Genomic DNA, 16,812 nt, shown 5'->3' with positions numbered 1-16,812 from the left:
GTAACAAGGTTATGGAACTAAAGATAACTCATACACGCATGGTGACTAACACACATTTAAAGGCTAATCAGATATCTTCTAGTATGTCCTTCGTCCATAATGTATATGACTGTTACTTTTAGGTCACATCTCTATCAGAACAGAGAGTAAGATTTTTGGTAGGGAGATAATTGGAGACGAATCACTTTCTTTTGTTAGATGCCAAACTCCTATTAACAAAAAAAGAACAAACTACAAACTTTCAACCTTGCCTTGATGTCACATCATCCCATTTCTCTGCTTCCCTTCACGGCAGAACTCCCTAAAAGAGCAGTCCATGTTATCGCTCTGGACTTCCTCATCTCACGGTCTCTCCATAAAGCACTCCAACTGGCTTCGTCGATCCTCCTTTAAGTATTCTCTTATCAAAGGCGTCAATGACCTCACTTTGCCAAATCCAATGGTCATTTCTCCTTTCTTATCTTCCTTGACTTCTCAGGAGCATTTCAGTGTCTACTCTGTTCTTTCTGAAACACTTTCTTGCTGTGGCTGTTCCTTCTCCCCTGGTGCCACATGTCTAGATGCCATGGTGTCCCAGGCCTCATTGTTCTCCTTATTTACATGTTCTCTCTAGTGAATCTCACCCAGTCACATGGTTTTAAGTATCATTTCTCTGCCAGTGACTCCCAAGACTGTAACTCTGGTCCACATCCCTCCCTAGAAATCCAGACTCAGATACCTAACTGGCTTCTTGACATCCCATATGGCCGAGAGTCCTCCTAATTTACCATGGCCAAAACTGAACTATTAACTCTATTAATAAAAACTGTGCCCTGTGGCCAGTCTTTCATACATCAGTAAGTGGTACCATCATCGATGTAGTTACTGATGCTAAAAACCTAGGATGTAGCCTGGATTCTTCTTTCCCCTACACCCTAGATCCACTCCATCAGCACATCTTGTTACTTCTACCTCTGGAACAAAACACCTCAGGCCATTTCGTCTCCATTTCCAGAAACCTCCATCACTGCTTTCCTGCTATAGTCTTTCAATTGGTTTCACTTTGGTTCTTTTGACCCATTTTCATTCACAGGCAGAGTGAGCTTGTTAAAACAGATTAGGTCCCTCTACTACTAAAAACCTCCCATTGGCTTCTTGTAGTTCTAACAAAATCAAATCTTATGCAGTCAGACATAACCTGGTCCTACGATGTCTTCCCAAATCTCGCACCATGTTCTTCCTCATCCATCACGCTCCAGCCACTCTGAACTTCCTTCTCCAACCTGTTAAAATCGGCCTGAAATCCTTTGCATTATCTGGACCCTCCATCTGGAATGCTCTCCTGCCATTTCATCATTGAGATTTCACTTTAATTACTGCTCCCTCAAGGAGTCCTCCCCGAGTCTAGCCAACGGAAAGTTGCCTTCTCAGGATTCCTTCTACATTACCTCATTTCTCCACAATACATTTGTCACTATCATACTTTTTAAAATTGTTTATTTTTGGATCACTGCCACCAGAATATAAGTTTCAAGGAAGCAAAGAAATTGTCTTTATTGTTTGCTGCCCTATTTCAGTGTCCAGAACAGTGCCTGGGTCACAGCAAACCCCGGATAGGTATTTGTTAAATGGCTGTTTGAGGAATAGGACCTACCACTTTGATTCGATCATGACAGCAGTCAGAACTGCTGGATTATGCTGGTTTGAGATTGTGCTTTTTGCATGATATGGAAGAGGCCTGCAGAGTTGTGTAGTTAGAATTGAAGCTGGACATTCTATTGAATGAAAGGAAGCCACTTTTATTTTGGAAGAATAACAGCAGGTCAGAAGGACTTTAATGACCAGGACTGCATCTCTGACTTCTCTGCTCTTGGATTAGGGATGCAGAGCAGACACAACAATGTATGCTGACACTGGCCAAGAGCATAGATGAATCCTGCCATTGGACTCTGTGCCGGGCAGCGGGCCCACTTAGAAAAGCAAGAAGAGCCCCTCAGGGGTGCATTTTGGAATCTTCTCTACCATGAGACGCACCCATATTGTGGTGATGTTGTCCATCCAAGAGGTGGAGAAGAGAGCTTGTATTCTACCACTCTCTCCTAACAGGCAAGATGGTCCTAAATCCATAAAGACACTGCCTCTTCTCAACTGATTAGGGGAAAAGAGATGAATGAATAAAAAGCAAGCAGATGTGTGTGCATGTCTGTATGTCTGTGCCTGTGTATGTGTATGCGTGTGCGTGTGTGTGAACAGGGGCGGGAGAAATCTATGTCGATAAAGACAGTTTGGGACAGAGCAGTGACTGAATAAAACCTGTAAAACCACGATATTCAGAGAATGGCCTCAGCTGTCAGCAGCTAGTTGATTAATACCCATCAGCCCCAAACAGTAAAAACAGTGACTGCTTTTCACAGAAAACTCATCTTCCACGGAGCATAACGATGTGGTGGCCGGGAGCTGGGGGCGATGGTGGTGTGGATAACAACGGTTTTCTGTATTAGAAATTCATTCCATTGCAAGGACTACGCTTTAGCAAAGGGAGCCAACTGACCCAGTGGCAGGTACACAAGGTCCTTGCTGCCTTGCTTCAGTGCCTTGTCTGATTGGCCTCCTTCAATTCCATCTTCCAGGTTAATAATAAAAGCTTTCAGTTCTCTAGCAAAAGTTCCAAGGTTCATGTAGGAACTTTTCAGTGAAAAACTTATCACACTACCTGGTTTATTTCTAAGAGTCCAGCATATGGCTTAGGACGTGGCAGGCACATGAGCAGAGCCCACTATTTCAAAGATGTCCCATCCGTTGGGCTCATTAGAACCAGAAGAATGACTTGGAAAATAGAAAGAAGAAGGAAATTTTTATTTTGGTGGTTATGTTGATAACTGCAAAATTGTGTGAATCATTCTTTTAAAGGAGAGCATGCCTGAGTACAAAAGTGGGGAGGAAGAAAAGATAAACCTAAGGTGATGACAATCTCTTTTGAGTCTTAAGTGCTATTTTATTTAAAAATGTTCAATTTATAATCTACAGTAGAAGATCTCTAAGCATTCCATTGGCACATCTGTTCTTCAGTGAACAGAGTTGATGTCAGGAAGGCTTTGGATCTCATTGAACTCTGGGTGTGGGGTAGTAAGCCTCTGTCACACCTCACACCATCGTCTACAACATACAGAGAAATGACCAGAAGCACGGCTCTTCAAAATTTAATGCAAAACTGTAAAGGACACTCCATTCACTGTGGAAGGAAAGCCTCTGATATATTTCCTGTGAATTTTTTTAAATTAATTTTTTTGTTTGTTTGTTTGCTCCCTGTGGCATGCGGGATCTTAGTTCCCCAACCAGGGATGGAACCCGCACCCCCTGCATTGGGAGCGCAGAGTTCCAACCACCGGACCACCAGGGAAGTCCCCCTGTGAATGTTTTTCATTTCACTTTTTCCCCCAAACTAAATCTGCTGATTTTGACCTGCCCTAAGTCAGCCCAGCTCTGACATGGTCCTTCCAACCTCTGCCCGTCCCGTGTAAAGCATCACTGAGCAAACTGCGATCACACGGGAGAAGAGTGGGGCAGGTGACTGAGACCTGAGAGGGAGGGTACCCTTCTGATTGGTGAGCCTGACACTTGCAGTTAACAGGGTTGGTGGCTTCCTGAGGGAGACCTGAACGAATATTGGTATTAACCTGGTGAAACGGTATAAATATTTTCAGAAGAGGGCACTAAGCAAAGCCATGTTCACCTCTGGGGATGAGTCCTAGGAGACGCCTCAAAAGAAATCTGAGCTCACCTGCTTCTTGGCTCTGCCCTTCCATTTCTTTGGCACTTGGCTTTCCCTGTGGACCGTTCTCATCTTTCAAGAAAACCACAGAGGGAAAAAAAATATACATCAAGTCAATTTATGAAATATCTCTTTATGGCTAATATGCAGCACTGAAATTAAATGTAACCAGTGTAGCATGACTCCCCATAAAGCGAGGCAGAGAGATGAATCAGAGGTGTGAAACAGAAAAATTACCTACAGAAATAGGTGTATTTATCCTCGTCCCTTCTCACATGATTTGCTTGGTGGAAAGTTGAACTGCAGTAAACAAAATTCACTCAGCAGTTCCAGTAACATCTCTCTCCTTGCACAACATTTCCCAAAATGCAATACAAATTTTAATTCCAATCTGCTTTTTTTCCTTGACTCAAGCAATATGCACTGTGTAAGGAAACTTGGTTGATTACGTTCCTATGCCCTTTATTTTCCTGTTTGATGTATGTTGCATAAGAACCCCTATTTTTACTTAATGTTTTAGACATTTACTTACATTTTACACATGACAGTCTAACATATCTATGCTCTGAAATATTCTGTGTTGAACAGATTACGCTGGTCAAGTTTATGCCGTAGTATGTAACTCCTTGAAAAATTAATAACCGGACAGGTATAATGGTGGCTATATATTAGAAACTAGCTAAAAACTTCCCTTTGGCTTAAAATATATAATATATATCTGTGGATTTATGTGTAGAAAAAAAATTAACTCTTCAAAGGCAAATAAAGGCAACATTTTATAATTCATTGCTGGGAGGGTTTCCAAGTCTCTCTGTGTTTGGAAAAATTTTTTTAAATGATAAAACATAAGAGATGTAGTTAAAGTACAGAAAACAGAGAAGCAGAAGTTATCAGCACATATTACTGTGGGTTAAAGATGGCCACAGATCCTTGTCTCTCAAGAAGTGGAATCTATTTCTTGTCTCCTTAAATTCGAACTGGTTCTGTGACTTGTTTAGACCAGCGAAATGTGGAAGTGATGTCTGGGCCCCCCAAGCCAAGGCCTCAGAGGACCAGCGGCTTCCACCTTCTCCCTCTGGGAATCCAGCCACCCTGCTGTAAAGACACTCAGATTAGCCCCCCAGGTGGAGAAGAGGGGCACATGGAGCAGCACAGAGGGGCCAGACATATGGATGAAGCCTTTTCCCACCTTCCAACCCAGCCCTGCTGTCAGCTGAATGCACCCAACTGATGACGTCAGCCAAGGCCACAAAGAGCAGAAGAATCACCCAGCTGAGCTCTTTTAAAATTCCTGCCCCACAGCCAGGCTCAGATCACTTAAACTTGTTTTACTTGACTGCTTTGACCCACCATCTGCTACAACGATCAACTCTTAATCCAGAGGCAAGAGGATGGGGAATCCTCCCCCAGACGAGGACTCAACTAGTGGAGCTGAAACAAGAGCCTCAGAAGCAACGGGGAAACAGTTCACCAAGCAGCTCTGAAAAACAACCTTTTGAGGAGAGTTGCAAATGGAAAAACATTTGGAATTGACCTGAACGAAAGAAAAATTTTATAATAGAATGACAAAGATAGATAGATAGATAGATAGATAAATAAATAAATAAATAAGAGTGACACTGACATGGGGAAGGGATGCTATCAATGAATGAATATATCAGTATGTATATAATTCCCTCTGGCCAGCACTGTACCATTTGTCACGCGGGACACAGTATAACCTGGGATGGCTCTGTAACTCTGTAAACCTAAGGTTCTGCATGACATATTTACAAGGATATTTCTGATATTTTCTCTGTTCTGGTTCTCCGCGCAGGCGCTGGCACTGGCTTTTGCTGTAGGAAGGAAATAGCCATCACTGCTGCTCCTTTTCCCTTAACAAGACCAAGTTGGTGCAGGAGCATGTGTCAAAAACATAAGTCAGTTTACCATATGATCCAGCAACCCCACTACTGGGCATATACCCAGAGAAAACTGTAATTCAAAAAGACACATGCACCCCAGTGTTCATTGCAGCACTATTTACAATAGCCAGGTCATGGAAGCAACCTAAATGCCTATCGACAGATGAATGGATAAAGAAGTTGTGGTACATATATACAATGGAATATTACTCAGCCATAAAAAGGAACGAAGTTGAGTCATTTGTTGAGACGTGGACGGATCTAGAGACTGTCATACAGAGTGAAGTAAGTCAGAAAGAGAAAAACAAATATCGTATATTAATGCATGTATGTGGAACCTAGAAAAATGGTACAGATGAACCGGTTTGCAGGGCAGAAGTTGAGACACAGATGTAGAGAACAAATGTATGGACACCAAGGGGGGAAAACCGTGGTGGGGTGGGGATGGTGGTGTGCTGAACTGGGCGACTGGGATTGACATGTATACACCGATGTGTATAAAACTGATGACTGATTAAAAAAATAAAAAATAAAAAACATAAGTTAGTGTTTCCCCCTTTCCCCACCAAATGGACTCAGACTCAAGCAGGAGAGATCTACCAGTTTTCCTATCTCCCCCAACAGACACCTCCCCCTTTTTTTTTTGGCCGTGCCATGCAGCACGTGGGGTCTTAGTTCCCCCACCAGGGATCGAACCTGCATCCCCTGCATTGGAAGCGTGGAATCTTTTTTTTTGGAAGCATGGAGTCTTAACCAATGGACAGCCAGGGAAATCCCAGACAGACCTTTTAACAGAGATTCCACAGTAGGCTTGAAGTCTGCAGTGACAGGCTGCTTTTAAAATTAGTCTGGTGACCACATCTCCTATGGAGTGGGAGGTAAAAATCTTATGAAGAGAGGAAGGTAAGAAGGGAAGGAGAAACAACAATTGAGTCACAGGAAGGTGAAGAATTTTTTCCACCAGTTCTAAATGCATGACAAGGAAATTCATGGTCAGACCCCCAAGTCCAACTTTATAATAGTAAAAACCAGTCTGGCTCTTTATCTAACCTACTGCTACTGGGTTTTACCCTTAATCTCTGTGCCCGTGGTCCCACTCCCTAACGCAGTCTGGCATGTTCTGTTTTCAACTTTGAGTCTTGGCTGTGGGGAGGTCTGGTTGCAGGATTTCTGCCCTTGGGAAGCAAATTCACGAAACACTTGGCATGTTTATCACGGAGTAAATGCCTTCTAGAAGAATGCTGGATTTGGCATTTGAGTAACTTGCCCTCAAATGAAAAGGCTCAGGTAGATTGCTTTCATCAATTTCCAGAGACAGTGCACCCTCAAGGCCAGCAGGGGGAACCAGTGTAGAAGTCTGGCTTTCAAAGGCCAGTTGATAACATTCTCAGGCAATTAGGTTAGCATTCATGTCACTTTTAGAAGGACAGTTTGGCTGGCTTCTAACATTCCATCCGTTTAAAATACCTCAATTGGGTGAGTTCTTAGTGAAACAGTGGGCTTCCTCTGGTAGGAAAGATAAAAATCCCATCACACATTTACCTGTAAGTATTTGATAAGAACAAGCTTTCCTTTTATCAGCCTTGTCTGTCTAGCTATCTTCACAGAAAGCATATAAACAATAAAAAGCTAAGTAGAGTGGGGAATGTAAACTTGTGGTTTTTAGAAGGGATTTAAAAGGCTTACAATAAATGTGAAGAAATATAGGGAAATGACAGGCTATTTTGTGAGCTTAAAACATGTCACACAGAAACTAAATTCTCTTAGTTGATATACCTATAGGATCCCATATTTACTTCCGATAATAAATTTCCATATCATTCACATTGAATGTCACATAATACTACTTTCCCACACCAAAAAGCACAGTGACCTGTGTGGATTCTAATGGTTGAATCATTTTTGCTTCTCCAGTATTAAAACCATGCCCTCTATTCTTTCAATCCATACTTATGGAGCACGTACTATATGCAAGGATATTTCAGGAATTTTATAGAAATAAAAATAAGAGACTCCTGCTGTGAAGCAGGAAACGAGTAGAACCCTGCAGGTTTCCCCTCGTTCTCCAAGTATAAAACCGAGCAGTTAATGATTAGGAAAATAGAGTCACAGACTCAGTGTCTGATGTTCATTCCTGCGTTGTTTTACAGATACCATAACCGCCACCAGAGGAAAAAAGTTAACTGCATGATGACCAGACGCTAGCCATGACATAAGCTGCTCCAACTTGAGGCTATGGCTACCACAATTCCAAGGGCTGGCCTCAAGAGAATGGGATTAACATTATTACTCATAATAATCTATATCTTTGTGGGTATCAAAATAATTGTAGCTTGTTCTGCCCATATATGTAAGCAGGCAACTAAAATTGTCAGCAAAGAGATGCTACAGACCCATGTTGACATCTCCCAGTCTGAGAATACGTCGCCTATGTCAGCATGAAAAAATTACAGAAGACAGACCTTCACCCTTAATCCCAAAGAAATGGAATGATGTCTGAAAAGTGGGGATTCATAAGCAGTTCTTTGCAGGAAACTGCCCTCAGCAGGAAGCCCCTTTTCTTGTCACTTTAGCAAAGCTATATCGTAACTAATTTTAAACAAGGTACCCCCATGCTCTACTCATCTCCGGCCCAAGAACACCTTTCAAATCTTTTAATCACAGAATAATTTGTCGGTTCTTCTGGTAGATCAAAGAAGTAGGAACGAAGAATAAGTAATTAACAGATGACTAGATCTCTTCCCTAGCTTCCCCTTCAGAATCTCGTGAACAAACTGTGTGACCAAACTGTGTGAACATGATAACGTGTAGGGGAAGATAATAAGAAGTCCACGAGCCTGCGTGCAGTGGGGAATGGTGACCACTCTGACGCCCTATCTCAGTGATTAACTGAGACTACTCCCCTCCCTGCCTTTAAAACTTTCATGGCTGAGCGGAATCTTTGCAGGTGGCTTTTGGGGGACGCTGAGTCCACCATCTCCCCAGATTGCTGGCATTCTGATGAAAGGTACCTTTCCTTTCTACCATTTGTGAGTATTGATTTTGTAAGTGGTGAGAAGAAGGACCCCCCCCCCATCAGATAACAAAGTGAATTTGTTTAATTGTGTAGTTCATGCTTAATTTTATATGGACGAGCTTTATAAGGGCAAAATTTCAATGTTGTGGCTACAAATTGCTATCCTGATATTTGCAGTTCCATCTTTGAACTGTACGTGGGGATGGAAAGAGCAAGGGGAGGTAAATCAGAACAAATTCATCCTTGCTACTGGGGAAACAACCGGATGGGTACTGCCTGCTGGTATACTATTACCTTTTCTTATAAAGGCCCACGATTTCTGGACCCGGACAGGGTGCAGGCAATTCAAATACAGTGCTTTGCAGATTGGATTATTGATTCCAATTCTTCAGTTCCCTGTAATGGATTATTTATCTCAGTGTCCTTCCATGGTTGTTGGACTTGACCAAGTGATATGGCTAATGAAGTGTTAGCGGACATGATAGGAGCAAAGAGCTTGAACGTGTTGCATAATTGGACCTGGTGTTTGTGCTTCTGACATTGGCCATGACAAGAAGATGCCTCTGCAGCTGCTGGTTTAAAGAGGAGCAGGAGCAGCCTTGACCCAAGTTACAGTCTGGAGGCAAGCCTAGAAAACTCACAGCTTGAAATAGAACTGCCCAGCTGAGCCCAGCCTACATCAGTGGAACCACGGTCAACCTGTAAACTTGTGAGCATGAGAATAAATCTTTTAGTTAAGGCACTGCACTATGGGGTGACTTGTTACACAGCATTATTGTGACAATAGCTGATTAATACAAATGGCATATTAATTTTTCTTAGGTCAGGAAGACTCAGTTTTTTTTTTTAACTCAGCACTTTTTCATTTATAAGGAATTCAGTCTTAAATTTTGTATTTTGCCACCCAGCTACATTCTCATCTTACACATTCCAAAACTCTCTAGAAGACACACCCTCAAAAAATAAATTTAGCTTATATAAGGAGTGCTCTCAATGAGTATGCACTGCCACCAATGTTTATGTTTTATTTAACAGAGTTATGTGGGCAGCAGGATAATATTATTGATAGTTAATACCAGCTAACATGTATTGGATATTGGCTGTGTTCTGCTCAGTGTCTAAGTGCTCTGAATACATTATCAAATTTAATTCTCATAACAAGCCAATGAGGTAGGTATTATTATTATCCACATTTCGTGGATGGGGAAACTAAGACACAGAGATGTTAAATAATTTCCCTGAGATCCCACAGTGATGTCAGCAGGGTTTCAACCCAGTCAGCTGATACCAGTGCCCACTAGTGCCTCCCTGGAGATGCAACTAGTATTTGTTAGCTGGGTAAGATGGTTAAATTATGGGTCAGTAAAAGCATGGGAAAATGATACTTAATATAATAGCTGAAGAATTAAACTATAATCTCATACAAACTAATGTAGAACACCAAGAACATTGAGAAACTAGCTCTTCTGACACTTAAGCCAGATGGGTGCAAAGCTACAACTCTAAATTTGTTTTTTAATACTAAAGATACTTTTATTTTGAACTAATTTTAAACAATGGAGAGTTACAAGAACAGTACAAGAAACTTTGTTTTTTGCCCTGAACCACGTGAGAGGAAGTTGGGGACATAATCACCCCCTTATTACCCCCATCAGCCCTGAATACTTTAGTCTGTATTTTCTACAAAGACATTCTTCTTCATGACCACAATGCAACCACCAAGATCAGGAGATTAGCAGTGATGACTTTCCTACCATAGAAGCCACAGACCACAGTCAAGTTTTGCCAATTTTCTAAGAATACCTTTCACAGCAATCTAGGATCACACACTGCCTTTTGTTGTCCTGTTTCTTTAGCATCCTTCAATCTGAGACCGAGATGCCCTCCTGACCTTGCCTGCACTCCGCACGGGGGGCGGGGGCGGGTTCACCACCTCACCACCACCACTTGAATGTGAATACCTACCTTGCTCAGCCCTGCTTACTGGTTTCAGGAAGAAAGAAAGCAAAGAATGAAAGAAGTGGGGGGCAGTGGATGCTAGTTCCAAACATTTAAACACTTTGTTCTGGAGGTGTCATCAGCCAACTGATCTTATCTTAATAGACTGAGCTTAGAAAAGTAAGTTCTCGAGTTGGCTGCCTCACTACTTTAATGAAAAGCCTCATGCATGTGGCTATTCCAGTGCAGATGAAAGAGGTGTACAGTTGGGAAGTCACCATCTGACATGAGCGGTAGCTGCTGCCTCCTAGGCACCAGGCATTTACGCACCTCCGACCCATTACCGTGAAGCCCTCCACAGTCCTACTTAGACTTTTTTCTACATTTTTACAGATGAAGATTTCAAGGTTGTGGGAGGTCAAATAACTTCCCTGAAGTCCCACAACTAGTGGCAGAGCTGAGACTTTAACTCAGGTCCAGACTGTGCCAAAGCCTGAGGTGTTTCTTGCCTTGCAGATTCCTGTGACCTCTTCTGACTCTTGAGAGCTAAATTGTAAGTCTTCCGCTGAGAAAGACGCTCTTGCTGTTCCTGAGGTGTCCTCAGCAACCAGTACAGTGCCTACAATCCCATAGGGGCTCCATAAACACTTGTCAGGGGATTAAGAAGGAAACTTCATTCTCCCCTAAGAAGTAATAATTTTGTTGTTGTTCAAACCATATTTCAGCCCTCAATGTAGAAAAGGTATGGTGTTTATCTGAGCCTCTGGTTGAACCTCATTAAATTGTGGACAGTTAAAAAATGTCACATCTCGGGCTTCTTTGGCGGCGCAGTGGTTGAGGATCCACCTGCCAATGCAGGGGACATGGGTTCGAGCCCTGGTCCAGGAAGATCCCACATGCCACAGAGCAACTAAGCCTGTGTACCACAACTGCTGAGCCTGCACTCTACAGCCCACGAGCCACAACTACTGAGCCCACGTGCCGCAACTACTGAAGTGTGCGTGCCTAGAGCCTGTGCTCTGCAACAAGAGAAGCCACCACAATGACAAGCCCGTGCACCTCAATGAAGAGTAGCCCCCGCTCGCCATGACTAGAGAAAGCCTGTGTGCAGCAACAAAAAGACCTAATGCAGCCAAAAATAAAAATAAATTACTTAATTAAAAAAAATATTTTAAAAAAAGTCACATCTCTTTGATCACAAATAATGGTTCCTAAAAATCAAATGTGGTACCATGTAGGAAGCAGCAGTAGTTAGCGTTCATCTGTTTTTACCACCACCCTGGTCCAGCCTCCATCCCCCCTCTCCTGGATTGGGGCAATGGCCCTTATTCTCAACCTAGAAGCCAGATGGCTTGCTTTAAAATGTTGAAGTCAGATCACACCATTCCTCTGCTCACATGCTCCAAAACGCTCAAAGGCAGCAAGGCCTGTGTGCTGGAGAATCTGCTCTTTTCCTGCCCTGACTTCTTTCTAATCTCCTCCCCACTCACTCCCTCCAGCCACACCGGGCTCTGTGCTGTTCCTCTGGCACATGAGGGTGTCTTCTCTCCAGGTCTTTGTACTGCCCGTCCCATCCCCTCTGCCTAGACTGCTTTTCCCCCAGGTTCTTCAAGTCTTTGCTCAAACATCCCCCTTTTCAAACTGTGCTGAACATGTCACTTAAAATTGCAACATCTCCCCATCCCCACACACTCCATTCCCACCCTGATCTGTTTTTTATTTTTGTCTTTTTCAATCATCCATCACCTTCTAGTATTTAATTTAGGTAGGTGTTACGTTCATTGTTTACACATATCTGCCCCTAACTGAGTGTAAGCTCCACCAAGGCAGGGATCTTTGCTTCGTTGCCTGTTGTCTCCTAAGAACCTAGACTGAGCATATGCTGTTCAATAAATATTTGTGAATTAATGAAACATGCTTATCCTTTACCCGGCCTTGCATGGTTACTTCACAAATTAATCACGGAAAAAGGGGAAAATTACTTCCTGTTCCACGTTCCTCAGGTTACTTATGAAATATGAAGTTCCTACATCATGTGGGGCAGAAGTTTTTAAGAAAGGTAGCCTAGACACAGAGCCCAGGCTCTAGTTACATACACCTGTCACCATTTTGTCTTCTTACTGGAGCAGTTACCTTACAGAAGGAATCCCTTCCCCAGGCCAGTGGAGGTTATGTGGGGAACTTGTTACAATGCAGTTATCCAGATTGATGACTTAGAACCCCCCGGGAATGGCGTGGGGCACACAGAGCCCATTTGGGGAGATGCTGAGCAGTGCTCTCCTGGCCGCTAGTAGCAGTTCACTCAAAATAAACTCAAATAGTGTTACAACCACACCCCATTCACAGAGGCTGTGTAAGACCCATGGCTGGTCTTCAATTTTAGGACAGAGAAGACCATCATCTGGTCCTACCTCTTTCCAAGAATGTCCCAAAACAGCCTATTTGTGTGTTTAGGGGGAAGAGGAAATAATTAAACCCAGGGGTCCCCAACCTGCGGACCGTGGACCAGTACCAGTCTGTAGCCTGTTAGGTACCGGGCCGCACAGCAGGAGGTGAGCGGCAGGCGAGCGAGTGAGGCTTCATCTGCCGCTCCCCATTTCTCCCCATCACTCGCATTACCGCCTGAATCATCCTCCCCCGCCCACCGTCCATGGAAAAACTGTCTTCCACGAAACCGGTCCCTGGTGCCAAAAATGTTGGGGACCACTGATCCGCTGATTAAACCTGTTATTTTTAAAGCATATGTATCTGTTAAGGGAGACCTAAATGTGATGCAAGTTCAAGGAAAGGAAACGCATGAGACTGTAGCATGCCAACTGTCTCTTCCATATACTTTGTAGGTTGGTAAGTAGAGTGTCAAGTATACAACAAGAAACTCAATAAATATCTGCCACAGGATTGAACTTTATAGCATTTCCACAAGGAGGGTATGACCCCAGCATACCAAAACTTGCTAGTGGCATATCTTGGTATAAAAATAGCACAAGGCAATGCACCAGAGAACTATTTTCAATATCACACATCCCCTCTTAATAGATAACATATAGTTCTCCCATATGGCATATTAGTACAAATACTTTTACTCTGATATGGTTAGTTTTTAATCCAAGGATTTCCGAGTACTTTACAAACACTATTCATTAGCGCAGTCTTCCCTGGGGAAGTTGCAATGTCTCACAGAGATACAAAACACAATCAATAACCATTAAGGAATGACAATAATAAGAAACATATTAATGTGGTTTTTCTTTTTTAAAAAATAGGAAACCAACAAAGGGGAATTAAGCAACTTTCCATAAGTATTCCAATGAATTCATGGTGCAACTAGGGTTAGAAATCAACTTATGCTGGTGTTCATGGTTATAAATTACACTGGTTTTCAGGTAGTAAAACATAACCTGGTGTCTACATCATAACTGGGAAAATTATGACCAAAATAAAGCTTAGCACAATAATGGGCTTCTTTTGCTCTCTCTCAAACAAAACAACAATTGCACTTTTTCGCTAACTTTAAGCCCTCAGGTTAAATTTCCTTCTAAAAATTATATTTCTCGCTATTTTCATTTATGTTTCTGAATTGAGATAACTGGTGTGCCTACACATTTTGTTTGAAACAGGCACACGTTGTGCTCTGTGCAGATGTTAAATACAGAACTGGCAAGACAAAACACTGTTTTGCTTTTTTGTTGAAGAACAGAAAATACATAAAGATGTTCTCTGAAAGAAGAATCATCCCATGAATAAATTCAAAAGCTGTTAGGCATCTTTGTCATGAATTAATGTTTGTTGAGTACCTACAAAGTTCAAGATGGCGGAGAGGGAATAAATTAGGTTATTTGAAAGACAAAAGACTTTCCCTTTGGGAGTTGACCAAAGAAAGATGGATGGAGTGGTTTCCTGAGAGGTACCTGCCTGCAGAAGGTGAAGTTAAAGCTTGAGGCAATCCAGAGAGAAACATAAAATTTTATCTCATTTAGGTAGATCTCAATAAATGTTGGGTATTTCAGCTGTGTTAAATGAGAAATATCTGACTAAGTGCTTCGATTATCCACTTTGCTTTGTCCACATGGCTCTTTGGGAAATCACTGATTGAAGAGGTACATGTGCTGAGTGCAAGTGTCCCTTGGGGAGGTGACAATTCAATACACATATACATGAAGCTGCACAAGGTCCACTTACAATGGGAAGTTAAAACCTCCATTTTTGTGTTTCTATCCTTTCCCCCCTTTAAAATAGTTGCTCCTTCAGTGTTGAAACATGCTATCTTAAGTGGTGAAAATAAAAATTTTAAGACGCTGATTTGGTATTTTGAGATTTAGCGTGAAAGCAATGTATGGGTTTTCCACAATTCAAAATGAGCTTTTTATAAACATGTGCCCTAACTCAAAAATAATCCTATAGATGATAAAACTTGACAACCACTCCTAAGCTTACTATCAACTATACAAACAACAGTGCTATATATATGTGTTTTATCTCTCTTTAAAAATGGTGGAATTCCAGTAATGGTTGTAACCAAATGTTTACTTAATAGATATTAAGCTAGTTAATGGCTACTGGGCACTGAAAATGTGGTGCGTCCAAGTTGAGATGTGCTGTAAATGACAACTATACATCTGGTTTTGAAGACAGCACAAAAAAATATAAAATATTAGCAATTTTTGTATTGACTACATGTTGAAATGACAATAGTTTGGTTATATTGGGATAAATAAAATATAGAGTTACAATTAATGTTGCCTGTTTCTCTTACTTTTTGAAAAAACATTGCTTCTCAAAATTAAAAAAACTTTCTCAAAATTTAAAAAAGGTAAAAATTATATATACATTTATGGGTCACATTATAATTCTCTTGCATGGTGCTACTCTTGAGATAATTGGTCAGGAATGGAACCATGGAGCTGGGAGTCCAGTGCAGCAGATAGATACTGAAGTGGAAGCTGTCAAATCCCCACCGTTGTCCCTTGGGCCCCTCCTCTGATCTCTGCGAACCCCTGTGTCTGTGGCTTCTCCTTGTGAACACGTGTGGCACTCTGCCATAGGGGTTTTTCTAGTCTCAACAGGATACTTGTCCTGTACGGCCAATTTGGAAGCAGCCCTCAACCAATGATGGACAGGAGTAGGAAATTAACACCTGCTTCCATGCCCCCTGAGTGGGACGACTCTGAGGTTCCCACATGGTCTCCCAGCGTCCTCCTGCAGGACCCAGTCCTGCATTTCTCTTCTTCCCTTCCCTGTCTCACATCCCTACTTCCCTCCTGGTGCTTCCTGGAATCACTCCCCAAATCAACTGCTTGCCTTTGAATGCTTGTCTTAGGGTGGGCTTCTAGGGAACCTGATCTAAGACATTTTTAAATCAAATAATTACACAAACATATTGTCCCCAATCATGATAAATGCTAGTAGAGGCGAGGGCTTCTAAGGTCATCAGAGAGGGCTTCCCTGTGGAAAGGGCATTTGAGCTGAGAAGTTAAGGCATTTACTATGTGAAATTAATCAGTAGAAATGAATAAGGCAAAAAGGGAGAGATGGATGAGTATTCCAGGTGGAGTGAAGAGCATGTCCAAAGGCCCTTATGTGGGAAAGACCCTGGCATCTTTGTTTTTTTTTTTTTTTAAAACATCGTTATTGGAGTATAATTGCTTTACAATGGTGTGTTACTTTCTGCTTTATAACAAAGTGAATCAGTTATACATATACATAGGTTCCCATATCTCTTCCCTCTTGCATCTCCCTCCTTCCCACCCTCCCTATCCCACCCCTCTAGGTGGTCACAAAGCACAGAGCTGATCTCCCTGTGCTATGCGGTTGCTTCCCACTAGCTATCTATTTTACGTTTGGTAGTGTATATATGTCCATGCCACTCTCTCACTTTGTCACATCTTACCCTTCCCCCTCCCCATATCCTCAAGTCCATTCTCCAGTAGGTCTGTGTCTTTATTCCCGTCTTGCCACTAGGTTCTTCATGACCATTTTTTTCCTTTTTCCCTTAGATTCCATATATATGTGTTAGCATATTGTATTTATTTTTCTCTTTCTGACTTACTTCACTCTGTTTGACAGACTCTAACTCCATCCACCTCACTACAAATAACTCCATTTCGTTTCTTTTTATGGCTGAGTAATATTCCATTGTATATATGTGTCACATCTTCTTTATCCATTCATCTGATGATGGACATTTAGGTTGCTTCCATGTCCTG

At 42.1% G+C, this 16,812-nt stretch overlaps 1 protein-coding gene across 1 annotated transcript in view; it reads right to left on the bottom strand.

Annotated features, from left to right (window-relative positions):
• Nucleotides 1–16,812, bottom strand: part of MACROD2 (mono-ADP ribosylhydrolase 2) — a 1,985,747-nt gene that overhangs the window by 122,258 nt on the left and 1,846,677 nt on the right. Inside the window, exon 12 of the mRNA XM_036827001.1 lies at nt 3,761–3,823. Coding sequence (XP_036682896.1) covers nt 3,761–3,823 — 63 coding nt within the window. The remainder of the gene's footprint in view (nt 1–3,760; nt 3,824–16,812) is intronic.

The sequence above is a fragment of the Balaenoptera musculus genome, chromosome 15 (assembly GCF_009873245.2).
Source record: "Balaenoptera musculus isolate JJ_BM4_2016_0621 chromosome 15, mBalMus1.pri.v3, whole genome shotgun sequence".
In the NCBI taxonomy this organism is placed as follows: Eukaryota; Metazoa; Chordata; class Mammalia; order Artiodactyla; family Balaenopteridae; genus Balaenoptera; species Balaenoptera musculus.
The sequence above is the reverse complement of the archived record's forward strand: the minus strand, read 5'-3'. Positions and strand labels throughout refer to the sequence as shown.